This window comes from Coenobita brevimanus, chromosome 63, assembly GCF_032717465.1.
Source record: "Coenobita brevimanus isolate Jiangsu-jjx chromosome 63, ASM3271746v2, whole genome shotgun sequence".
Classification (NCBI taxonomy): domain Eukaryota; kingdom Metazoa; phylum Arthropoda; class Malacostraca; order Decapoda; family Coenobitidae; genus Coenobita; species Coenobita brevimanus.
This window is the reverse complement of record NC_137016.1, coordinates 2,407,561-2,434,924: the sequence shown is the minus strand read 5'-3', so window position 1 is coordinate 2,434,924 and position 27,364 is coordinate 2,407,561. Positions and strand designations below refer to the sequence as shown.

The following is a 27,364-nucleotide window of genomic DNA, read 5'->3' as shown; positions in this document are numbered from 1 at the left end:
TCTGCTTACCTTTTAAAATGTAGTCTGAGGTGATCAAAATGGCTTCATGCAGTCTTCAAAAATTCTGCTTGTTTCAGTTGTTTGTAACAACAATTATGCAGTGTTTGTTTGCAACTGGCTGCGGGGTGAGAAGATGTGGCTGAGGGGACGGTAAGGCCATTTTTTCACCTCATCAGGGTTCAGGTGCAAAACATCATTAGAGCTCTAATATTAACCACATAATCTAAGGTGACAGGGAAAATTGTTAAGTTATAACTGGTCATTTTTTTCTCAAGGGTTTTATAATATTTAGTCTAGCTTTCAATTTCAAAGCAAATTATTGCTCCAAAATAAATATTTTTGGAAGTAGATAATATTGTTTAATATACTAGTGGCAAAATTAGGAAAACTGTATTGTCATAGAAGAACTATACCAAAAATCCCTTTTAGCATTTCCCTCAAATTTTCCGAGAGGGGGCAAACTGCCCCCCCTGCCCTCCCAGTGGCTATGTGTATGGCTAGAGATGAAGGCACAAATAGAAGGACAGAAACTGTAAGAGGGCAGTTTGGAAATTAGAGTTATGCCAGACTCTATCAAAAGTCTTGAGATGTCAAGTGCAATGGCAAAGCTTTTGCCTTAGTCCCAAAAGGAGGATGACCAGGAGTCTGAAAGCGAGATGAGAAGATTGCCAGCAGAATGTCCCTGGCAGAACCCATATTGATGATCAGAAAGAAGGTTGTGATAGAGAAGATGCTTTAAAATTTTTTGTTAAGAATAGACTTGAATACTTTTGAAACACAGGATGTTAAAGCAGTGCGGCGATAGTTAAAGGGATGAGAATGGCCGCCCTTCTTTGGGACAGGCTGAATGAGTGCAAACTTCCAGCATGAAGGAAAGGTACAAGTTGATAGACGAAGGTGAAAGAGTTTACATAAGAGGGATGTATTAAAAATAATTATTAAAAATAGTAATGAGGCAGATAGCTTTTTCTTCTAAGTTGGAACCAAGATTTTGATGGCTGGAATGAGGTGTGAATGCTGGTGTGAACCTTTTCACTGGGCATGCTGTTTAATATTTCTCTTATTTCATTTTTTTTTTCTTTTTTTACCAGTCTCAGCCCATCTCAAAAGTGGGGAATTAGAGTTGAGATGATATGAGAGAGATGATCCTGATCCTGATCGGGTTGAACAGTCATGATCACTGCTGTGCAACAAGTTCATGAACATTAATATTCTGTGACAAGGAGGTCATCATATTAATTTTATTTGTTTATTATACTTTTATGAATCTGTCTTTCCTTCCCACTTTTTGTTAGAAGACAAGTAGCCAACATATTTACACGTATGGTTGGTTGCTCTCCTTTTCTTTTTCAGCCACTCTTTTTGTTTTGAAGGAACAGTTAATTTTATTGCCACCTTGCACCTCCAAATACTGTATTACTCTGTTTGGAGCTGGATTAGTGTTCTTACCTTAATGAAAGAACTGTATTTTGGATCACCCTGCCCTGTTTAAATTTAGAAAACTGTATTGGATATGTCATTGTAATAAGAATATTTTAACCATTTTAGCTTGGCCTTACTGCAAGATTCCACCAACTTGATATTGACAATGCTGGAAGCATCTCAAGATTTGCTGAATATATTAAGAAGACATATGGAGGTTTGGATGTGCTGGTGAACAATGCTGCTATTGCATACAAGGTCAGTATTTAAAATCTGAATGACTTGTCTTGCAGAGGAAAATGCAGATGATATTTAAACTTGAAAATTTTCATTTAGAAAAAGTTAGCTTTATTGACTGTATAATGTCATAATGCAGTCTAAAACAAAAAACAAAAACATGAATGTGAATGAACGAGGTTGCTTTCTGTTGCTGCTGGCACTAATCTACTGAAACAGGTAGCTGTGAGCATGTACTGTGTAACATAAATACAGGTACAGTGGACTCGCATAGTACGCAAGTGAATGGGCGGTCCATGACCTCGCGCACTGTGATATCGCATACTGTGAATACGTAATCTTTTGGGAAAAATAACATACTGTATGGGTGGGACCCCCCCTCAAACCGTGGTATCTTTTTAGCCTTAGAGACATAATAAAAGGAAAATTTTTAAGACATATACTACAGATATATCTAAAATAACAAAACTATGATCAGTCACCTTAACCTATCCCATCCGCGTGTTATGTACACTTGTTCCCCCGGGGCTGTCTGGATGACACATATACATGATCTAGTGTTTTGCGGCATTGTTTGAATATTCCGCAGGTTATTTTCACCACACACGGCTACTGGCAACCCTCCTGCATGCATCTGAGTCATGCTCCAGTCACCTGCATACCTCCATAATGGATAGACCTATGCAAAAAGTTTTCCCTGTGTCTGGACCCTTGGTGAGTGTCCACGACCGCCGACTTCAACAATCAGTGAAGTCCGAAGGCCAGAAACGAAAAGACCTTAGTGATATTGCGATAAGGAGAGATCTCGAGGTGACATTATCGCTAGTTGTGAGTGGAGAAAGTGACTAGTGAATCTTCCTCTCAGGAAAGTAACCGCCATAATGAGCATCGATACTTATGCGTCGTGTGAAGAGGGTGGAGGACATAACTCCACTGTGCGCCCATCATTTCTCCCTATATGTTCATCTGCTATTTCCAGTGATGGGAATGGTTCAGATGGTATGGATGATCCTGGAGAGGGGGATATTGGCAAGGATAAGGAGATGGAAGAGTAGTAGGGAGTGGAGAAAGGGAGGAGATGGAGGAGGGAGGGAGAAGGGAGGAGGAAACGAGGTGCATCAAGCCTTGCACCACCCACTCTCTATTTACGTGAATAATGGAAACGGAAAGTTTCTTTCATGATGAAATCAGTGTCTTATTTTTTATTGAAAGTTTCCATGTGTGTATGTTTGTTATGATGAAAAGTACAAATCACAGGAAAAAAAATTTATAGTGGAAAATATAGTGGAGTGGAGAAAGGGAGGAGGGAGGAGGAAACGTGGTGCCTCGTGCCACTGCTCTGTCTGTTTATTTGAATAATGGAAGCAGAAAGTTTGTTTCATGATGAATTCAGTGCCTTTTTTTTTTTTTTTTTTTTTGAAAATTTTTGTGTGTCTATATATATATTATGATGAATAAGTCTAAATCACAGGAATAAAATTCTGTTATAGTGGAAAATACCGTATGTTCGATTATGGACAGTATGTGTATAACTGTTTTTTTCACAATATTTTTTTTAGGTTTTGTGTAGTAGTAGTAGTAGTAGTTGTAGTACTGTAGTAGTGGTATTATCTGTAGTAGTGGTAGTAATAGTAGTAGTAGTAGTGGTTGTAGTAGTGGTAGTTGTAGTAGTAGTAGTGGTAGTTGTAGTAGTGGTAGTTGTAGTAGTAGTAGTAGTAGTGGTAGTTGTAGTATCAATGGTAGTTGTAGTAGTAGTAGTATTAATAATAGTATTATTTGTAGTAGTTGTAATGTCCAGACTTCTAGTCGCACAGTGGTGCCAGAATCAAGTGACAATGCAAGCCAAACATACATCTTCGTTTTTGTGTGTGTGTGAGAGAGAGAGAGAGAGAACAAGAGTGTCTGTCTGCTTGTCTGTAAGGCGGGGTGGTGGTTAGGCAAGCAGGCAGCCGGCCTCAAGGTCATTGCTGTGGTTACCAGCCTCCCAGCAGCAAGTACGACTGATTATGAAAAATTTTTCACATAAATAGTGTTTGTGGTGGATTTTGGTCTTTGGAAGTGTTATTAAAGTGCTCTTATTGTGGGGGGCTAGTCTAAGCCTTAGTTGTGTCACTGAACCTCTGCCACGCATACAGACACTGGCAAAAAAACAACAAAAATTGCCCCCATTCCCCACTCACTCACTCTCCCTACATGCACTTCACAGACCATCTGATGCAATCAGCGTGAAGTTGAAGGATTGATGATTTTTATTACACCATGTTTTTTATATTTGGTTAAGTATTAACTTTGATATGAAGGTTTAATAATAGATGATTTTCACTATTTGTCTCGGGAATGCCCAGCTGTGGGAAGGGTTCGTGGGAACTTCTGCCAGACAGGATGGGTTAAAAACAGTAAACGACAGGCCTGATGAACTTAAATAGCTGGAGTTTTGAGGCACGGCAGCACATTTAGAGTGCCTTCTCTCACTGGCCACCACACCGCCCACTGCACCAACACTTTCCTCCTCATACCTAGACTCCTCTTGAGCACCTCCCCCACAAGCCTCTAACTCAGTCACTTCGGCCAAAAACCCCTCAAAGTCCAATGTTGACACAACTGACATTGCATCCTCTTCTTCCTCTACAGGAACTGGATCAGACGATGTAGCTGGTTCCTCACCTTCAGTTTCCTTAGGCCACCATGTGTAACATGTTATGAGCATCTGCTTCCTCCTGTTATTTTCTTGCCTGTGCCTGTCTATGTTGAAGGAGAAGGCTTTGTCGATATTAACAAGACCCTCCTCTGTTCTTTCCTGGCAGATTTCTTGTTCCATCAGTTCTTCTTTGAGCTTATCCACTGCCACAAGGATCTTGCTTATCCTTGACATAGACAGTTCTATGCCACCCATCATTACACTAGGCTCCTTTGCTTGACCCTGCCTGACCTCGGGCTCAGCATCGGCCTCATCTACCGGAAGCAGCACTTCCTGGGAAGGCTGCTCCTCGGTAGCAGTGTGTTTCCCTCGTATGTCAGCCAATGTTACGTTCTCAAAACCTGGCACAGCTTGTGCTGCTGTCAGTGTGGCTGCCTCAGCCTCCACTAGTAGTTGAATGGCCATCCCGTGGTTCGTTCATAAGTGAGGCATGAGTAGTCACCATGCATGGTTCACTGTTGCCGGGGTTATCTTGTCCTAGGCTTGTAGGATGAAGTCAACTGCATCCTTTACTTAAAAATGATGCCAGAATGCCACAAGAGACGCGTTGGCTGAGGTGGGTGGGGGTTCAGCTACTGGTGGAGATGGTGTGGGTTCAGCTGTGTCATCTATATCTAAGTCGAAGTCCTCTTCTAGGGTATGAAGTTCCACTTGGGTATCAGTCTTCCTGTGTAGGTAGTTGTACATCCGTTAGTGGTAAAACTGTTTCACCATGGCGATCAGTTCTTGATCCAGTGGCTGCTTGAGCGACGTCGTCCTAGGTGGCAGAAGTACAACATGACAATCCTTGTGCAGATCTTCAAGGTAGGGCGGGTGACTTGGTGCTTTGTCGAGCAACAATAGCATCGTGATAGGGATGCCAAGTTTCTGACACTTGGCTCTGGAGTCCAGGATGCAGTGCTTTGTCAGCCACTTAGACATGATGTTACCAATCATCCATGATTTAGCAGACTTGTACCAGTACACGCAACTTGTGTCCATATTAGTAAGGTTTTTGTAGCACCTAGGATGTGAAGCTGTGTGGCAAATAACTGGCCGCATCGTGTGGCTCCCAGGCAGGTTGACAGTCAGCATGACTGTCATCTTTGACTTGTCCAGCTTGCAACCAGGGGCTTGCTTCTGTTCCTTTGCTATGTAGGTAGATTTTGGCACAGCCATGTAGTATAATGCCATCTCGTCAACGTTGTTGACCTGGTCCTTGGTGTACTGCCCTTCTTCAGTGATCACCCTTAATATTTCAGGATACTCTCTTGCGGCTACTTCATCAGCTGAGGCACATTCACCTGAGAGTTTTATGTGACGGAGTTCCGTGTGTTGTAAAAAACAGTGCAGCCATCCAACTGATGCCTTGAAAGGTTTGTCCACATTGCGAGAACTTGGCATGTTCCTGGATATATCCACCAATGAGTGGCACGCCTTCCTTCTCCTTCATATGAAGAAGGTGGCAAGGTATCCCATCAGAATTATTGCATGATTACCCACACGGGAATGGCTGTCAAGCTCTGATGCCCCGTACGTCTTCACAAGTCTTTTGATGGCCTCCCTCTTTTTCCAAACAGTCCTCACTGTAGATTCTGTCAGGTCCATGACTTTGCCAATAGCGGAGTTCCCCTACCCTTCCTCTTTTCTCCTGATTATCTCCACCTTGGTGGTGTGCATCAGGAGTTTCTTCACTTGTGGTGGTGGAGGCATGATGCTGAGAAGGAACAAAGCAGCTGGGAGCACAAAAAACAGCCATCCGTAGTACACAACAGAGTAACCTGAGAGAGCTTATCCTCATGGTGTGCGAGTCTTGGCTGTAATGGCGCGGCCCCTAGCCCCACATCCAAGCTGCACAGTAGAATGCCCTGGAAGTTCTGCGCATCTACGTCACAACTAATGTCACGATGGGCGCATCGTGTGTGTGTGGGGGGGGGCATTGGGTAGTCTGGGAAAATAGCGTTTTGGGGTCACTCCTTGCCTCTGCCTCGAGTATTGTGGGCTAAACTCGCACATTCAAAGTTTTATGGTTATGATTTTGGTCACTCATGTACAATGCGATTCGCGCACTGTGATCATGCGTACTGTACAAGCCCACTGTATTTGCAAAATTTTGAATGTTTAGAACTGTACTAATCAATCTGTGATTCCTTGAAGGATGTACTAACCACTACTGTTTTTCATTACTGATCCGATTGTATGGCACAATATGCATTGAAATTATGATACAGGCAATATCATCCTCATGAAAATATAGTAATCCCTTTAAGACTCGGACACCCAAGTCCCAGACACCCCAAATCCCGGACATTTTGGGCTTGGGTTCGAAAATGGCCAAAAAATGTTAAATGCAAAAAAAAAAAAAGCTGATATAACTACAGTACTCTAAATTTGCTGCACGGTGACAGACAGATGTGTTTTGGTGTGTAGTTCCGGCAACGTCTGCTAGAGCGTCCCTGCATCCTCCTCAGTTCCTGCCTACCTACCGTCGTGACTGCATGTTCATCGCCATGGCAGCTTACGTGCTCGCTTTTGTGGTGGACAGTGAATAAACTGCAATACCTCGCCACTAGACCACATGGGAATTTACAGTATTGTGCAGTGTTAAGCAATTAGAATTCAGAGCGCAATGGATTAAGTGCGGAGTGCAACACTGGCGTGGCGCAGGTAAGAACAGAATGTGCAGTGTTAAAAAATTGTAATTTACAGTGCAAAGGATTAAGTGCAGCACAATACTGGATTATTGTATGTGCTTCAAGTGCACCTTCACCACTGTCAGAGCCATAGAGGATGCGGGTCAATCTTCACAACGGCCACGGACGTGTCGTAAGCACCCTGTACTCTTCTAAATATTTTCGATACTCACTTCTAATTTTTCTTTTTCTGGTTCCGTTTCACTTATTTCATGGTTTCAGTCCCTTATATTTGTGCATAGGGTCTTAAATAGATGCAGTGGATGTCCAGTAGGGAGTTATTTAGGTGGCTTTCAAAGTTAGGTTGGGTTGGGGTCTATAAGCACCTGTCCAGGGGCATTTTTCCCAAGTCCCGGACAAAACCAATTCCCGGACATGCCTTGGGCTCTATTTCATTGGATCTTGGAGGGATTACTGTATATCAGACTGAGATCTCATTTAACATCAGTTACTATTAATCTCACTTTATGTATTCATTCATTCATTCATAATCTAATCCTGTGTTGCCCCATGAGGAGCATAGGAGCCTAGGCTAGGCAAGTTGGTACTGACATTTAAGATGAGAGTGACCAGCCTCACTCATCCCTGAGTGGCATTACGTGAACAATAAACCCGAACCACCCCTTGGATATAAATCTGTACCGGCTCAATCCGATCAGAGCGCCTTATTTACCCACCAAACCACCAGGCACAATAATTTGGTTATATGGTTACGGCACAGCATAGTAAATAGTTTCCTGACGTTCAGGAAACCATTTGACTTGTCACTGTAGAGTCACCCATAGACAGAGGGAAGGGGAAAGAATGAAGGAATGAAAGACAGAAGAGGAAGGAAGGAAAGAAGGAAGGAAGAAAGAAAAGGGCAGGCACCTGATAGCAACACTACATCAAGTGAGGGGTTGGTGAGTGCCCCCACGAACCACTGTCTTTATTTGTAACGTGGTAAATGATGTTTCCAAATGCTTGGATATAGCTCCTTGCTAAGAGTAGGAAAAACTCTCTTGTCTTAAAAGGGAAAACAGTAATATATTTAAAGTTTCATCATTGCATATTAGCTCATTATTGACTTGGGGCTTTCCTTTGCTGGGGTAGAATACTTGACGGTAGCCACAATGAAATCCTGAAATGCAGGGCTGCAGGCATTGAATGACAGCATTAAGTAAAGTATTTCTTTAACTTTTTACATGGTAGGGCCATTAATGTAGAATAAATGTGCAAGTGATACTGACTCATGCCATAGCAATAGTGTCATCTTATAGTAATGGTTTATTTTATGTAGTACAGTACAGTATATTATGTGTCATTGCTTATATGTAAGGACCAACTTTCCTAGCCACGGGTTCCTATGCTCCTCATGGGGCAACATAGGATTGGATGACGGATGGATGGTTAACAGGCATGAAATGTAGCTGTACTGACTTTTCATTTATATGCAAATAATGGTAAATCTTAGTGTACTGCACTTTCTAAATTAAGGAAAATATAATTATACTACAGTTTGGGTATATGACAGTGTAATTTGAGAGGAAATTGATTACAGTACTTCAAACACCATAATTATTCTGCTTGTACTGTACATATTGATATATTTGATTATCAGAAAGAACTCGGATTATGAAAAATTTTCTCAGAAATATTAATATTGTGGGTTTTAATATTTCATAAAAAATATCCATGTATTGTACATACTGAAATATGAAGGTGTCAGAAATTAGGCACACAAAAGATTATACTGTATTTTGGAAGTTGTTCCAGTAGCCTGCACTGTGGATTTTTAATAATGATACTGTGATAATGAATGTTGCATTCCATGTTGTAAAGCATATACAGTATTGTTACACCCACTGCAAATTGACTTAGGACCTACACACACAGAATTGCTATGGGAGAGTTGTCTGTCTTTGCTTTGTTTCCACCTCTACTAAGTGAATTTTGGGGGGCAAGAAGTAACTGGCAACCCCTCTGGTTTTGGCAGGAGGTGGTGAAACACTCAGCACGTCGGTGCTTGCCCAGAAGCGAGAGTGGGAGTAAATGTTCCCGTCACTCTGAGCTTGCACCTCCCTCATTTTTCGTATACATTACCATTTGCCCTGTTATTTTCCTAGAGTCGAGTTTTCATGCCTGGAAAGTACTGCTGAAGGGATGAACTGGTCCGTATCAATGCATGGAGGCAGGATAATGTCCCTATCAACATTATTTGCGAACATACTGGACGTGCAAGTCGACCGTCATGAAGATTCTTGCTGCAGTGAGCAGCCTGCCACCTAATGTCGTACCAGAGCACAAGCATAGCAGTGGAAAGGAGAGGATGACTTCCAGAGGTACAGATACGCTTCTAAAGAGGGAAACGATCAAGAATCCACAACTGACAGCAGCAGAATTGAAGAGAATGCATTCCCAGCTGTTACAAGATGCCTCAATTCGAACTATCCAACACCATTTGCAGAAGAAGCTGGGTTTGCCAAGCCTCACCACAGCCAAGAAACCGCTTCTCACTGACCACATGAAGAAGCAGCACATTTAGTTTGCCAAGATGTATGCACACCGAACGTCGGATGAGTGGAAAAAAGTTATGTTTTCCGATGAAAGGACATTTCAAGTGTTCGAGATGTGTTCTGCCAAGGTTCGTCGCCCTGCCTCCTGTAGTCGATGTGACCCTGCTTACATGGTACCGACTGTTAAGCACCCACAATCAGTAATGGTATGGGGGTGTTTCTCAGGTGAAATGGGAAGGGCAGGCCTCTACTTTCTTCCTAAGAACTTGATGATGAATGGTGGCTGGTACATTCAAGTTGTGAAAGATTATTTGTTAAACTTTTTTGCTATTCATGGGTGTGACTATTTCATGCACGACTCAGCTCCATGTCTCAAGTCAAGAAATGTATAGGATAATCAGATTGAGGTCCTCGACTGGCCTGGCAACCGTCCGGATCTAAATCCGATAGACTGCTGGGTAAAGATGAAGAAAATAATGGCAGAGAAGAAGGCATCCAATCTGAACAACCTCAAGACTGAACTGACAAATGTTTGGTGCAAAGAAATGTCCTTATATTACTTTAGAGATCTAAGTGATTCCATGCCAAAATGCATCCAACTGGTCCTGCAAACAAGGGAAACATGATTTCATACAATGAATCTAAAGGTGAATGTAGGGAAGAGTAAAGTGATGGTCTTTGAGAGAGGTGAAGTCAGTGAATGTACAGCGAGGTTGGATGGTGAGGAATTGGAAAATGTGAGTACGTTTAAGTACTTGGGTAGTGTGATGAGTAAGGATGGAGGTTTGGAGGGTGAAGTGCTTGAAAGGGTACAGCAGGGAAGAAAGGTTGCTGGTTCTTTGAAAGCAGTGATAAGAAACAGGGAAGTGAGCATGGAAGTGAAAAAGTTACTACATGACAGTATTGTGATACCAACTCTAACGTATGGAAGTGAAGCTTGGACGTTGTTGGAAGGACACAAGTCAAGAGTGAGAGCAGTGGAAATGAGTTATTTAAGAGGAGCCTGTGGAGTCACATGGAGAGACAGGCTGACGAATGAGAATATAAAGGAGCGTTGTGGTGTTGATGTGGATGTGATAGGAAGCGTTATGAGGAATACACTGAGGTGGTTTGGCCATGTGGAGAGGATGGAGGGTGAAAGACTGACGAAGAGAGTGTATGTGAGTGAGGTGGAGGGGGGGAAGAGGGAGGGGGAGGCCAAGGATGAGATGGAGGGATGGGGTGGAAAGGTATATGAGAGAGGGAGGTGTGAGTTGGGAGCAGGGCAGTGAAATGGCGGGGGACAGGGCGACATGGAGGCGATTTGTTTGTGGCCACCCCAAACGGGATTGAGGCGTCTGGCAATAGATAGATAGATAGATAGATAGACATTGTGATATACAATGATTTCTGTGTTTTTTAATACCTTATGGGGTGGAGGTCCTAAGTCAATTTGCAGTAGCTGTACATTACTGTAATTTCTGTTGGTGGTAGGTGGTGGTAACCATTGTCCACGCAACTGATGTGTGGTTTAGTGCTTCTTTCACCTTTATCTATCTGTCTATAGCCAAACGCCATAATCCCGTATAGGCTGGCTGTTTGAGTATGAGTTAGTTGTTAGGGAGGAGCACTAACCATCCACCAACCCACTTGTTGATATGCAGGGAACATGTATGGGTTAGCTATATGGTTAACATCCAGCATCATAAATGGTTTCCAGGCTTACAAGAAACCAATAGACTTGTCATTCAATGTAAAGCCACCTGAAAAGGAAAGAAGAGTAATTAAAAATGACAGGAAAGATGAGAACAATAGGAAGAGAAGAGGGCAGATAAAAAGAAAGAATGATAAAAGTGAAGGAAGATGTAGGCAACACTACGCCGTGAGTGCATGATGGTCACCATCACCTACCACCATTTTACCTTTATCATTCTTTTAATGTGTCTGCTCTCCTTTCTTCCTGAATCTTCCATCCTTCCTGTCACTTTTTATTGCTACTCTTTCCACTTTAGGTGGCTCTACACTGAGTGAGCAGCCTAATGTTTTCCTATAACCCAGGATGCCATTTACTGCTGGGTGGTAACCATGTAACCAAAAATGTGGTGATGTGGAGCCTACTATGGTGCCCGGCCTTTGTTGACTGGGTGGGGAGATGCAAATGCAGCATCCATCCAGGAACCAATCCTCTGTACTCCCCACTTTGTTGTGACAAGATGCTGTCTACTCCAAGGGAACATTGGTTCACTGTATGGGATGGCCCTGCAGGGGTGGTTGTTTATCAGCAGTTGATGGATCTTCTCAGCCAGCCAGACCGCTGTTACTCACTAACAACAACAACTGTAGCTAGTTTGTTAATGTGGCTTTAATTTTGATCACATCTGGTATTTCAGTTTGTGAATTTCTACCAGACTTTTTTTTTTTTTCCCTCCAGAATGCGGCAACAGAACCATTTGGAGAGCAAGCAGAAAATACCATTCGTGTGAATTTCTTTGGAACCCTGGCTGTGTGTCATGCACTGTTTCCTTTGCTTCGGCCTCATGCCCGTGTAGTCACTGTCTCAAGCTCTGCTGGTCATCTTCGTAGGATAAATGGAGATGAACCTGCTGCTACAGCTCTCAGAGAAAAGTTTGCTTCACCTTCTCTCACAGAAGAGGAATTATGTTCTCTTATGAAACAGTTTGTTGAGTAAGTTTTGGAATATCTGAAACTGTTTTATCCAGTTCACTATGATACATATTTTTAAATTATTGTTGTTGTTGTTGTTGTTGTTGTTCTTGCTCTATTCTTCTTCCTCATATTCTACTTCTTCTGCTTATTGTTGTTGTTGTTAGTATAGTTTCCAAATATTTAAAATGAGTTTAGGGGAGATTTCACAATGCCAGTAGCCCTTCACTCATGATGCCTTGCTCCCTCCTGGGAACCCCCAACAGGAGATGGATGTGACACAACTTCCTCTAGGTTACTTTGACCTCAGATGCCTCTTTCACCCTTGCAAACCTCTTCCTCATCTCTCTCTCTCTCTCTCTCTCATCTTTCACACTCACCAATACTGTATATTGCTCCCCTGTCTGCCATGCCATGTAAGGTCTGCCTTTTTAATCAATACCCTTAATCATGGACAGAGATTCCTGCATGACAGTTTGCTGAAGTTATCCTTGATTTTTTTAACATTAAGCATATGCTGTACAGTTCAAGAAGAACAGATGCCATCACTGAGGTAAGGTACCTGGAGAGTATATGACTTCCCTGGAGAGATGGGTAGGGTATTGAACCATTGTTTATTCAGAGTGAGGTGAAAGTGGTTACCTGTAGTTGAAATTTTTTATTTCAGTGTTTTAGGGTATCTATCTATCTATCTATCATCCAATCCTACTACATTGCCCCATGAGGAGCATAGGAGCCCGGGGCTAAGCAGTTGGTCCCGACATTTAAGATGAGAGTGACCAGCCTCACTCATCCCTGAGTGGCATTACATGAGCAATCAACCCCAACCACCCCTTGGATAAAAACCTTCACCGGCTCAATCCAATTGGAGCTCAATAATTACTCACTAAACCACCAGGCGCCAAAGTTTGGTTATATGCCTACCACCCAGCGTAGTAAATGGTTTCCTGGTGTACAGAAAACCATTTGGCTTGTCACTCAGTGTAGAGTCACCCACAGGCAGAAGGAAGAGGAAAGAATGAAGGAAAGAAAGACAGAAGAGGAAGTGTAAAGTTACCCATAGGCAGAAGGACAAGGAAAGAATGAAGTAAAGGAAGACAGAAGAGGATGGAAGGAAAGAAGGATGGCGGAGAGGAAAGGGCAGAGGGTATGTAATATAAAATATGACGCAGAGGGTGTACAAATAAATGTTTAATGCCGTGGAGCAGGACTTGAATCAAGGCTGAGCGTTCTAGTCAGATAATGTTTCCCTATATACTTTACATAAATATCTGTTACTCAGAAAACCGTGACTTAGGGAAAATCCATTGCATTTCTCATGTGCAAAGCAAACATTTATTATTAAAGTCCCCTTGGTTGACTTTTTGGTCATACTGGCTTAAAGAGAATGATGAAATATAAGTGTTATTAACTTTTAAGTTGATGTTTGCCTTAGAGTAGTTGCTGTAGTGTTTAAAAGTTACCAATATTTTTTTCAGCAAGCTCCCCCAAAGTTTATGTAAATTTCTTTGTGTATTTATTTTTTATTACATCAAAGACTGGGTAGGCAGGGAGTGGCTGGCTGTAACTCCTGATATTTCTATATGTCCTGTTTCAAGTCATTTGACACCTGCTTCCAGGAGAACTGAGTGAGAAAAATTAATTTGCCCATGTAGTAAGTAGAAAGTTGTAATTCTGTTTGAAACATTATAAGTTGCACATTGTCATTTTTGGATTAAAATATCATCCAGGACACATTCCCTCTATCTTTTGGCACAGTGCCTGTAGTTGCCTTGTGTGTAATACATGTCAGTTACTTTTTAAGGGTACGTATCCTTGGGGATATGTGAAGAAGAATACTAATGCTATCAGAAGTATCTTTTCTTTCTTCATTTGCATTTGAAAGAGGACAGAGCACAGACAGGAAAGCCCCTCTCATTGTATTGGCATAGGGTAATCGCAGCCTCACTGTCTCCTGCTTATGGTGCAAACAGCCTCTTTGGTAATGTGACATAAGAGTGAAGAGACAGTAGAATTGAGAATTCCTGCTATTGAGTAACTCCTCTGCGATGGCTTTGGTAGCTCAAGATTGTTTTTTAAGGATTAAGAGAGATTTCTTAAACTGAAGGGGTGAGTTTTTGCCTTAAATAACCCATACTAGAGATCCTTTCCATCTTTCTTAATATATAAGTAGCAGCTGAAATAGAATCAGAAATACATCATTGTAGTAAAGGAGTCAGGTTCACAGGTCACAGAGGTCCAACTACAGATCTCCATATGCTGGTGATATCTCCAAATTCTTTCCCCAAGGAAAGCCAAGGATGGTACATGGAAAGCTTCCGGTTGGCCAGGCAGTACCTATATTGCAAGCAAAGTTGGAGTGTCAGCCCTTACACGAATCCAGCACCGTGCCTTTGAAGCTGACTCTCGACCTGATCTGGTCATTAATGACTGCCACCCAGGCTATGTTGATACAGATATGACATCACACAAGGTAAAGAACTGTTCATTTTGCCCCCCTCCCTATTTTTTTCCTTACGAAAAGTACTGTATTGTGACATTAACCTTTTTTTTCATTCTTTTTTACCTGATAATGCACCTAGGTTTTGAAGTCATTTAGCTTTTTTTTTTTTTTTTTTTTTTTTTTTTTAGTAGACTAGTTTAAGTTCAGTAATTTCAGTTTGATAAGAAAAATGGTAACCCCTCGGTGAGCCTGCCTATACTAAACCCTCTATATCATGAACTGATTGGCAGAATGATGGGCCGTAATATCCAGAATGTTACTGAATTGGATGTTCAATAGTTATCTTACTTAACAAACCCAGGTTCGTTATATCTCAACCCTAGTTTATTAGGTACATTGTATTACCCTAAGATTTCGCTTATTAGATTTCATTAGTCATAAAAATTTTAATTCCATCCATCCATCAGCCAATCCTACGTTGACCCATGAGAAACATAGGAGCCCGGGGCTAGGCAGTTGGTCCTGACATTTAAGATGAGAGTGATTATTTTAAATCAGTATGATATTAAAATACAGTAAAAGAATAGAAATATTTTTTATTTATCAGGTACCAGTTGTCATGTGGTCGGTGGGCAATTGCTTGCATCAAGCATATACACATTCGACCCTGTGTATGCATGGTAAAGTGTTAACTTAGGACACCTTATATTGGGAATTGACATATTATGTGTTAACCAACTGTTCAGCCTGACTCTGACTTATTTCCTAATCATCCTCTGTAACCTATTAAGAGTACAGATGTGGTTCCTGAAGGCATAGTCTGCTGTACAGAAGTAAAGGATGCATAAAAGCTTGACATTAAAGAAGTTCAAAGGATTAAGAAAGTGGGAAAAACTCCCCATGATTGATGCCTATGTGCTTTATAAATAACCTCTATGACCCTAACGAGCTAAAGATATGCTTACTAAGGACATAGCCTATTGTAATGTATTAAAACAGGCATAAAACTGTACCATTAAAGACTTATAAAAGGATAAATAATTGGAAGAATGTACCCAGAAGGGCAGTTTCAATTGTCAGGAACAGAGTGTGACTTGCCTGCCGTGAGTCGACATGCTTTTTCCCTGCATATAATGTTCCTGGTACCACTTTTTCTTTTTTTTTTTCCTTTTTTTCCTTGCACACTTTCTGGGAATCCATGCCTATGGAGTCCAGGCATATAGAGGGTCTACTGGCCCAAACTTTTTTGGTAGCCATACATGTGAGACAATTGTTTGATTCAGTCCCACAGTTCATTAAATGTTAAGTCCCAGTATTTACTCAACATTAAATTTCTGCCCACATAGAGACTGAACGAATAAAGTAACCTGCTAGGCATAATTTACAGTCTGAACACACTATATATTAAGAACCTAACTTGCACTAAATGTAGCAGAAATTAAATAATATAGGACCACTGAAATGGCAGGTTGCCATCATATTCCATCAGTAATATTTTAATTTCCATTTATGATAAATATAAACAATTCACGCTACGTTACATATACGTGTTCTAGTTGTAAATTTTATACTACAGTATATGACATTACCATGATTCACACTTTCACACAATGGTGTAGATATTTAACAAAGAAAAATATGCTTTTTAAACAGCGCAGGGCGCAGGGACTGTGTTTGTCCCAGTGGTGGTGACATCTACCAGAATACTAGACTTTTCAGAAGCACCCCATTGGAGCACCTTAATTACCACTAAACCACCAGGTGCCATAATTTGGTTATATAGTTACCACCCAGCATAGTAAATGGTTTCCTGGTATACAGGAAACCATTTGGTTTGGCACTCAGTGTAGAGTCATCCATAGGCAGAAGGAAGAGGAAAGAATGAAGGAAAGAAAGACAGAAGAGGGAGTGTAAAGTCACCCTTAGGCAAAAGGAAAAGGAAAGAATGAAGAAAAGAAAGACAGAAGCGGAAGGAAGGAAGAGAGGAATGGGCAGACACCCAAAATGGAACTACATTGAGATTAGGTGTGCTAAGCCAACTCCATACATTCTTTACCCCTGCACAGCTGTTGACTTTATACACGGGATTTATTCATTCCTGCATGGAGTACAACTCTCATGTGTGGGGAGGCCCCCCACATACAGCTCATCTCAATAGGGTGGAGTCTAAGGCTTTTCGTCTCATTAACTCTCCTCCTCTTATTGGCTCCCTTCAACCTCTGTCTCTTCGCCGCACTGTTGTCTCTTTATCTCTTTTCTGTCGCTACTTCCATGGTCACTGCTCCTCTGAACTGTTTTCTTGCATACCTCCACCTCTACGACAGGTGCATAGCACCCGTCTAGCAACACACTCTCATCCCTTTTCAGTCCAACTCTCTAATGCAAGAGTTAACCATTACTCCCAGTCCATCATTTATGCAACAGGTCAGCTCCGGAACTGTCTCCTTCTGTCTGTATTTCCTACTTCCTATGATCTCCAGTCTTTCAAATGCAGTGTGTCCAGGCATCTCGAAATGAACGTATCTTGAATATGGCTCTCTTTTGTATTGTTTTTGTATTTTTCTTGGGAGGAACTGTTTTGCAGGCTCCTAGCCTTTGATTCCTTCTTCCTTGCATTAAAAAAAAAAGAAAAAAAAAAGAAAAGAAAAGTGGATGGTGAATGATGATGAATATCCTTATAAAGCCTTTTTGGTGTGCTGCCTTTTGTAGAATAGTAGATTAGTAACTGGATAGCACACCACTTATATGTTACATTGCATGTTTCAACAGGGTACTCTGACGATTGAACAAGGTGCAGCTTGTCCTGCCTACTTGGCACTTCTACCTCCTGACATCAAAGAACCCCGAGGACAGTATCTGTGGCATGACAAGCAGGTCGTTGACTGGGTAAATGGACCAACTCCAGCAGCTTATTAAGGAAGAAGGTAGGTAAATGTAATTGATTTTGTTTTTTGTTTCATTAAGAATAAAACACTTCTTATCACTTAATATGTTTTTTTATAAACTGTATGTTTAACTGTATGTTTCTTTGAGTGAGTTCTTTGATCTCAATGTGGGACTGAAATAGGGTTGTGTGATGTCTCCATGGCTGTTTAAAATATACATGGATGGGGTTGTAAAGGAGGTGCAGGGTAGGGCAGTGGATGTGGGGGTGGCTCTAATGAATGAGGGTGAGATTTGGAAGCTTCCGGTGTTGCTGTTTGCTGATGATACAGTACTTTTGAGTGAAGATGAATGGGAGTTGCAAGGTTTGGTGAATGAATTTGGGACAGTGTGTAGGAGGAGGAATCTGAAAGTTAATGTAAACAAAAATAAAGTTATGGTGTTTGAGAGGAATGAAGTCACAGAGTGTGCAGTGAGGTTGGATGGTGAGGATATGGAGAATGTGAATGCATTCAAGTACTTGGGTAGTGTGATGAGTAAGGATGGAACTTTGGGGGATGAAGTGCGTTAAAGGGTACAGCAGGGAAGGAAGGTCGTTGGTACACTGAAGCAGTGATGAGAAATAGGGAGGTGAGTATGGAAGTTAAGAAGTCACTGCATGATAGTATTGTGATCCCTACCCTGATGTATGGAAGCGAGGCATGGACCTTGCAAGAGGGGAACAAGTCAATAGTGAGAGCAATGGAAATGAGTTACTTGAGAGGAGCATGTGGAGTGACGTGGAGGGACAGGTTGACGAATGAAGAAGTGAAGGAACAATGTGGAGTGGATGTGGATGTGGTTGAGAAGATTAGGAGAAATACACTGAGGTGGTTTGGACATGTGAAGAGAATGGAGAATGAAAGACTGACTAAGAGGGTGTATGTAGGTGAGGTGGAGGGAGGGAGAGGGAGAGGTAGACCGAGGATGAGGTGGAGGGATGGAGTTGGGAGGTATATGAGGGAGGGGGGGGTGAGTTGGAGGGAGGGTAGTCAAATGGTGGGTGACAGAGCGACTTGGAGGCGTTTTGTCTGCGGCCACCCTTTGCGGGATTAGGCCGTCGGGCTATAGATAGATAGATAGATGTTTAACTCTAAGGTACCTTGCATATGATATTCATTGTACTGTCAATTATATGTGTCACTGATGTTCAGATGCCTTAAAATGGCATATTGTGGCTGGGAGAACCAGTGATGGTATTGTACTTGTGCAGGTAGTTGTATTCTTTTAGCTACTTGAAAACTACATGATTCAGTATTCAGAAGGTTTTTATGTACCTGATTTACTGTATGCTAACATACCATACTATTTTTCTTAGGTCTTGGAACCGTTATGATTAGATTTGAAAGTGCAGTTGAAGTAAGGGTGTAGAAAGTACAATGAACAAGATGTCAGGGTTATACTTAAGGTTAAATTATTGTAAGATGGGATTAATGGAGAGTACATGGAGAGTATGTGAGAACTTGAAATGGTGGTGGATAGAGAAGAATGCAGAAAATGTAGACACTGTAGAGACAGGTAATGCAAGGGATACTGAATGCAGCAAATACAGTATGTAGTTTCATGTGTATAGTATTATCTGTAAAGGCTTCTGCATGCTTGCATGCATCATCCTTGGTCTCTTAATGGCGGCTATCCATGCTGATCAATCTCTGGCAACCTCCCAATTCATTCCCTGGTGCCTGAGGTCACACACTATGACTTCGTCCCAGGAGTTTTTCGATCGGCCTCTCATAGCCTTACCTGTGACATTTACACTTCTCACCTTCTGCACCCAGTTGTCATCCTCCTTCATCTCGTCATGCCCAGACCAGGTCAATCTACCCCTCCTCTTCACAACACTGATAAATTCTAGTCCCATCCTTCCTCTCAACTTTTCAGTCGTATTCCTAGTTACCCCTAGGCCTCAAATTCAAGGATGAACAACACATCCATCTAATCATTGTCATGTCTGTGACTTTGAGCCTACAAATATCCTCTTCCTGTACTGCCCAGGTCAGCATTATGCTCCTAACACGTGCCACTTACAAAGATCTCGTAGCACAGAGGGAGAGCCCCCTTAATGTTAGGAGAAGAAACAGCATCCTGAACTTCTTCCAACCACTCCTTACCCTAGCCACAAAGCAAACTCCAGCCCCACCTCCAGCATTTAACATGTCCTCCAAATAAAAAAATTCTTCAACACGTTCAAGAGATTCACAAGCAAGATCAAGTATTTTGTACCAGACAATCTCTACATGCTGTTGCCAGCACACCACACTAGTGAACCCAGCATTACCTCACAGTTTACCTTTAATACCACTACAAATTAATATACCCACTTATCTCAAATATTGCACAAAATGGAGTTAATTCCCACACCTTTGTGGCAAACCGCACATGGTCACACTCCCTCTGCTCTGACAGTACCGTAAGATATCGTCAGTCTTGTTTTATCCGCATTTACTCTCAAACCCTTGTGCCCGATTCCGTCTCTGCATTTCCTAAATCTTTCCTCCATCTTCCTTTCATTCTCTGCAGTCATCACCAAGTCATCAGCACACAACATCTCCCATGGGAGTCTACTTTTGAAGTCATGTATGAGACCTTCAAGTACAATGAAAAACAATAAAGGGCTCAAGATTGATCCCAGATGCATGCCAGCATTAACAGAAAACTCATTACTAAAATCTCCATTCACTCTCACCTGGGTGTGAGTACCCATAGTGATAATCACCCTAACCAGTCACTCTATGAGCTCAAGCCTTCACATTGCCAACTTCGCCTCCCCAGGGACCCTATCAAAATCCTTTCCAAAATCAAGAAAAACAAAGTACAGCAGCTCCCTTTTCCTTCATAGAGGTTGTCCCCGCCATAACAATGAGATGCGTTTGGGAAAACCCATCGTTGAGCTGGGGTAGCATTGAAGGGGACGTTATAACATAGAAAGTACAGGGACGTGTGTATGAGCCTTCGGATTCCCCCCCCCCCAACCAAGTCCAAAACCCACCCAAATTAGTCCAAAAACATGTATCTAGCTCACCTATACCCCAAAATAGCTTTAAAACAAGCTAAACTAAGCCTAAAAGCAGTTTATAACTTGCCTAAACCCAAAAATATAATTGGAAAATCATCAAAATTAAGTCTGGAAAAAATCTAACTTAGTAAACTGTACCCAAAAATTGCAGTGTTTGCCTCACTTATGACTGAAACACATTGATCTAGATCTAAAAACAATTTATAAATCAACCTAAACACAAAATTTAAGTCAAAGATGTCATCAAAATTGGCTCAAAAAACAAAACCCATCACATAACCGGTGACTGGCCATCATTAGATGGGGAAGGGTGTTAATTTTTTTACATCGTTAAGACGGGGTATCGCATAAAGAGGGATCGTATAGCAGGGTATACTGTACATGTATACATTTTTTCTGATGCAGTCAGACAATAAATAAAACATCAGTGGTCCTTTTGCCTGAAATATACCCAAACTTATTTCTAATCATAGTTTCTAGGACTCTCGCTGTTTCCTTTATTATCTAGTCCAAAAGTTTTATGCCTCTGTGATTTCCTCTTTCCAGGGCATCACCCTTCCCCTTGTACATATTTACAGTTACCCTTTCCAGCCAGTTATCTGGGACAGTACGCTCATATATAATAATATTTATCAAATCAGTAACTAAACCCATTCCTATATCTCCTGGGGCCTCACAATAGCAGCATCAATCAAAGGCCAAGGGCCAAACAGTTGATCCACTGACTCCAAGCCTTACCGTTCCAGTCAAACTCCTCATTCAGCAACCGGATATAATGCTTTCTCCAAGCATCTTTATTATCCTCACTGTCTACAGCTACCTTTCCTTATTCATTCTTTACACACTGCTCACCTATGATATCCCTGTTGTCTTTCTTCATCAGATTTGCCACCATAAATACCATATTCTACCTTTTATGCTATTTAGGTTACTCAGTAAATGTCTCTGAGACTTGGATCTTGCCTTGTATACGTCCTTTCTAGCTCTATGCTTGGCAGCCAAGGATTCTTCTCAGTTGCCACCCTTTTTCCATTCCCGGAAAAGTCTTCTTTTCTCCATAACTGTTGCTTCTACACCCTTGCCCCACCACCATGTTACCTTGTGTTTTGTAGGGCCCCTTGTCAGTCCACACGCTGAATCAGTAACTCTCAGGATTTTGCTCTTGAGAGTTATGTACTCTTCATTAACACTTCTGTCAACAGTTCCTTGTTCAGCCACAGCTCTTCTCATATCATTATAGAAGGCTTCCATGACTGATTGATTTTTCAGCTTCCATATTTTCCTCATGGGCGCATAGGTCCTCTTCTTCACCATGCTCTCCTTAAGCATCATGTCAGATATTAGTAATTTGTGTTGCTGCTTACCCTAGTTTCTCCTGTAACTTTAACATCCCTCACCAACCTCCTACCATCCCTCCTAACCATAAAGTATTCAATCTGGCCACTATTTCTCCTAGATTCATATGTAATCAACCTACTCTCTCTTTTTCTAAAATGCATCCTGCACACAATCTTCTTCATTGCCTTTCCAAATTCAAGTATCCTTTCCCCTTCCACACTCCTTGTACCATGTGCACATCTCCCATGTACCCCTTCATATCCTTGAGCTGCTTCATGCACATGGCCATTTAAATCCCCTCCCAAAACTACAATCTCATCATTCCCCATACCACCAACCATACATAACAAGTCATCCTGGTATCTGCTTTTTTCCACATCAACCAAGCCAGCTTGTGAAGCATACACTGATATGACTGAAATCACCAGTTTACCAAATAATATTTTCGCTGCTGTAATTCTTTCACTCACCCTCATTACATTCATGACACATTCCACTCATTTCTCCTCAACCAGCACACTTACACCACCATATTCATCCACATGTCAGGACTCTAAAATATCATAATACTGTACAATATATAATAGCTAGTAGCATACATATGTAATCTAGAGGTTAAGTCAAAGTCATGGTTTGGGCCTGGAGGAAGTGATGTTCACACTTTCTCTCTGAGGAATGCCAGCCAGCACAATATGCCATATACAGCACCTCGTGACGCCTGATAGGAAAATCACCAGAACTGAGAATGTTCTACTCAACCGTGCATTACACATGACACAAGCTCTCCTATACGAGAGAGAAGGAGTTAGGAGGAGAAAACAGAAGGGAGATAAAAGTGAGAAGGAGACAAGAGAGCTAGCGAGAAGGGGGTCTAGACTGTAGAGAGAGAAGCACGGTGGGGTAAAAGGGGTCAGGCTCGCTAAGTTAACTTAGTGTAAATTTTGAGATATCTCCTTGAAGAAATAAACTACAAACCCCAGTACTAATCATTATCTTTCTTCTGTCATCGACTACAAGTAAACTGGGGTTATCTCCTTCAGATCTACTCACTGTCTACTACAGGTCGGGTACGACTACGATATAATCAATTACAAGTTTGATACATTCTTCCCTGCCAAAATAACTTATCCAGGCTCTCCTGGCAGTCATTCTAACTGACCTTCCCCTGTACCTGAATATTCTGTATGCAACTGGCATCCACCCACCTCCTACTCATCGACTCTAGTACTTCCCCCACTCAACCCTTCAAACTAACCACATTCTATGATACCACTCTGAACCCCTTGGGCGATTTGATTTCCACAGGCTTGTTATTTTTCTCTCTCTCCTTTGTGTTGTAATCAGGTAAAATAAAGGAGACAAACCACAGGCTCCGCCTGCCTGCACGGTCACAAGTCCAGGCATGGGACCTAGGACCCATAGCCCACTAGCCGTGGCCTGTGGCTGTGGTGTGAATATTAAATCAAGACCAGACATAGTGAGTGCTTATGCTCAGTTTAGTCAAGATGCTACTACCAGGTATTGCTGTTGAGAAAAAGAAACTGTCAGGGAAGAAACTGTTGTAAAGTTATGTACAGTTGTTAGATAACAGAAGAAGGAATAAAGTAAGGCTATATGTCGAGGTAACTATATGTCTGTTTATAACATGACAGCTCGATCTCAGAAGGGAAGGTGTGGCTGAAATGAAATGCATCCATTTTTCCCTCTCCTGTACCATTAGGTTGCCTACTCTCCAACTGACTCCCCATTCTCTCACATGCTTTAAAGAGATCAGTATGCATGGCCTTTGAGTGCATAGAACCCTAGGTTAACAGTTTACCTGGGCATGCATAGGGGTCACTGTATATATCTATTCAGTAAACCTTGCATAAGTTGAACCATATAGGGCTGTATGGTAGTTTGACTTAACGAATTTTCCGACTGAACAGAAATAATTGGAAAACCCCCAATAGTCACAGATTATATGTACTTGTTTATTAACCCTAAAGCAAAGAACCATTTATAAAGCAATAAAAATAAACAATAAAAATAATTCGGTGCATGTCATAGTCTAGGCTAGGATAGGAGGTTGCACAGGTGGAGGGTGCAACAGTCACTTAATTTCGTAAAATTCTACATTTGTTTAGTTCACTTTACAATCAGTTAAACTAAAATGTAACACTTAGAATATAATAAATTAAAATGTAGCTTTTGGAATATAAGAAACCAAAATATAACCCTTTAAATAAATCCAGTATTAAATCACACCTCAGTCAGAGTTCGACATGTGAGAAATTCTAGCTTCTGTAGGATTGACTTATTGAGCTTTTACTGTACATGAGATTACAAGGGAGGTAATAACTCAAGCCATGGAGAGAGAACTGAGGTTACCAATGAATATTGAAGGATGGAGTATCGCAGATATTAATTATGCAGGTAATGCTGTGATGCATAACTAGAATGGACAAACGCTTGGCTGATTGATACAGTTTTGTAGATGTCTATGTGCAGCAGGCTTTGAAAGTAAAGCAAGGTGAAGGTTGTTGAGAGGGAAAGTAACTCTTATTGTGTTCTGATGGTAAATGGAGAGACTTATATTGGTGAGGTAGTTTAATTGTTTTGGTGCATTAATATTTAAGAGAGATAAATGTGCAAAGGGAGCAGAGTGTAGAATCGCACAAGGAAGGAAAGTGGTGGGTACAGTACTTTGAAGGCCATGATGCTAGAGGCCTGAGTGTTGCAGATGCAAGAGGCTTGCATGAAGTTTTAGTGAGTGTGGGACTTTGGTGTGGCATGAAAGTGAAAAGAGTAAGAGCAGTGGAAATGAGATATTGAAGAATATGTGTAGAGGGCAGATTGTTGATAGGAGAAGGAGTAAGAAACTTTGTGGACACTATATTAAGAGAGAGAATGTGCCTAGTTTTTTTTTTTTCTTCTGCTTCTTTCCCTACCTCACCCCATCCTGCAGTAGGAAAAGAAGTGGGGATGATGATGATGATGATGGTGGTGATGATGATGATGATGTTGATGTATATATTTATCATCATGCCTGTTGTATTTATATTTCCTTTGTTCATGCCAGTTTATTTTTTACTCAGAAGAATAGGATTTTAATGGCTGCTTTCTTGCATGATGCTAGAGAGATTCAGTGCAACTTATTAATGTGAGTGATAAAGTAACAACACAAGTGAGGGCTGTCTTACAATTGTAGATTCATACTTATGGACAGAATAGTGAATTTATAGCATCATACACTCATTTGACAAGGTTAGGTTTATGTTTTCAAGAATGTGGGGTAAAGTCAGAATTGGAAAACATTTACGTATTTTCCTTGGTGTATTAAAGGATTTTTCTTTTTGTATGTCAGAGTTATGGTATGTGACAGGGCGACTAGGAGGCAGTTTGTTTGTGGCCACCCCTTACAGGATTAAGGCATTTGGTAATAGATACTTCCTGTGACCTCCAGTTTTTCAGACTCAGTGTATCCAGGCATCATGAAATGAACAGGTCTTGAATTTGGCCTCTCTGTTGTCTTGTTTTTATTTTTTCTCGGAGGGAACAATCTTGTGGGCTTCTAGCCTTTGTTTCCTGCTTCATTGCATTAAAAAGAGACTAGATTTACTCTTAAACAACACTGTGTTACTTTCTTTTTCCAGACTGAATCACCTTTCCAGCTATGCCAACAGAGTCAACATTCCAGACCAGACAAGGTCATCTCTAGAAAACTGTTCAGTACTACTGTATACATTGGGTCTGTCTGAGAAATATCTTCCGTAAAGTAAGTGTGTGATACTCTAGTGCCTATATACAGCAGATTTTGACCTGACTTATATAACATGCTCTGTGTAAACTGATAACTTTTTTAGCACTTTGGAGAACAGTTGTTTAATGTTTCACCTCTTAGACACGGTATACAGCTTTTATAATGTAGCACTCTGAGGTACCAGTGGTATAGGAAAAGAAGGAGAATTGTGTTAAATATTATTTGATGATGACTCATGATGAGCTTCAGAGATAATTACTCTATTGGATTATCTGTTTAATTATATTTTATGCTCAGTATATTATACGATGATATTTGGATGCTCTCTATAGACATTATTATTAGATAATCTGCATTATTTAAATTTCATTATCTCCAGTGTAACGCTTTCTTATTCTCTGTAACTGTTATCCACCATGCTCCTCTCAGCTTTATATTGCCTGCCATAGTCATAATAAATCAGATAAACCCCTGTCCACTGTGCTTTCTCTACTATTGTACCAGTAGCACTCTAAGCATATTTCTCGCAGCAAGCACATAATCAACAAGTCCCTCTGTACCATTCATGGACACAGTCAAGGACAGCCCTAAGGAACTCAGGTACCCTGTCCACCCTTTCAAAAAGAGCAAGTTGAATGGCAGCTGTTACAGACACAAGTAACATTAGTACAGCAGCACCAGGAAAACCAACCATTAATGACTATGAGGATTACCCATAGACTTCCTTAGCCCGCCTCGTGCCAGTGCCGTTTTAAAATGGTGCAACAAAAATCTGCGGTCAGTGCCAGTGCCGTCTTAAAATGGCTTAAAATTAAATAGTTCACCGTGACTGCATTTTTCAAGATTCGCAACTAAAAATTAGCAGGCATGTATGGTAACTGTTCCTCTACCATGCCCCAGGTGGTCAAGGCGATACACCCACTCGCTCCCCCTCCCCTCACACTCGTTCTGCCTCACTCTGCCCGTGTGCCTCACCCAGTGCTGCACATAGTGAAGGCATGTTGTAAATATTTTCATGTAAGTGTAAGGACTATACATAGTGAAATCAAGTTTTAAATATTTTCTTGTAATTGTAAGGACTGTACATAGTGAAGTCAAGTTGTAAATACCTTCTTGTAAGTGCCAGGACTGTACATAGTGAAGCCATCAGGTTGTACCTATCTTCAAGTAAGTGTAAGACAGTGCATTCACAGTGAGAGAAACACGCAAATTGTGACAGATGTTGAAGTAATAAGTAATCAGAAAAGTGTACTGAACATTGCTATACCTTCCCAGCATAAGTACCTGAGTATACCTTACATAGAAAAATGACTTTCTCTCACCTACATGGTGAGCGTGAGAGAGTGGGAATACCTGTATACGAGTATGCAGAACTCAATAAAACCCATTCCCGAGCTTCGTTGAGTATTTTAATGGTGAAATTCGTTGTTTTCACATCAATATCTATAATTTTGGCCCCCCCCAAAAAAGGTCAAAAAATGGCTGGCACAGAGGTGACCCATAGGGCTAAAAACAGCTGGCATGCGGCGGGTTAAGCAACACCTCACTATCACAATTAACACTGGTCACACAATGGTGCCACCCTCCCACATCACAACACACTCATTCACTCTCACAGCACAAAATACAGGCACTGACAAGGAGCCCACATGTGATGGTGTGATACATCTTGAGTGGAGCACTTGCAGCATCCACCCTGGAGCCAAACTTCCTAATATTTCCCAGCAACTCACCCT

General features: G+C 41.4%; 1 protein-coding gene across 2 annotated transcripts in view; it reads left to right on the top strand.

Moving 5' to 3' along the window:
• LOC145404305 (carbonyl reductase [NADPH] 3-like) overlaps positions 1-26,101 on the top strand; it is a 52,168-nt gene extending 26,067 nt beyond the window's left edge. For both annotated transcript variants that reach the window (XM_080275827.1, XM_080275826.1), the window contains 5 exons: positions 1,549-1,680; positions 11,935-12,188; positions 14,457-14,640; positions 17,380-17,534; positions 25,522-26,101. In XM_080275827.1, the coding sequence (XP_080131953.1) occupies positions 1,549-1,680; positions 11,935-12,188; positions 14,457-14,640; positions 17,380-17,526 (717 nt within the window). In that variant the 3' untranslated portion in view covers positions 17,527-17,534; positions 25,522-26,101. The remainder of the gene's footprint in view (positions 1-1,548; positions 1,681-11,934; positions 12,189-14,456; positions 14,641-17,379; positions 17,535-25,521) is intronic.
• The last annotated feature ends 1,263 nt before the right edge of the window (positions 26,102-27,364 follow it).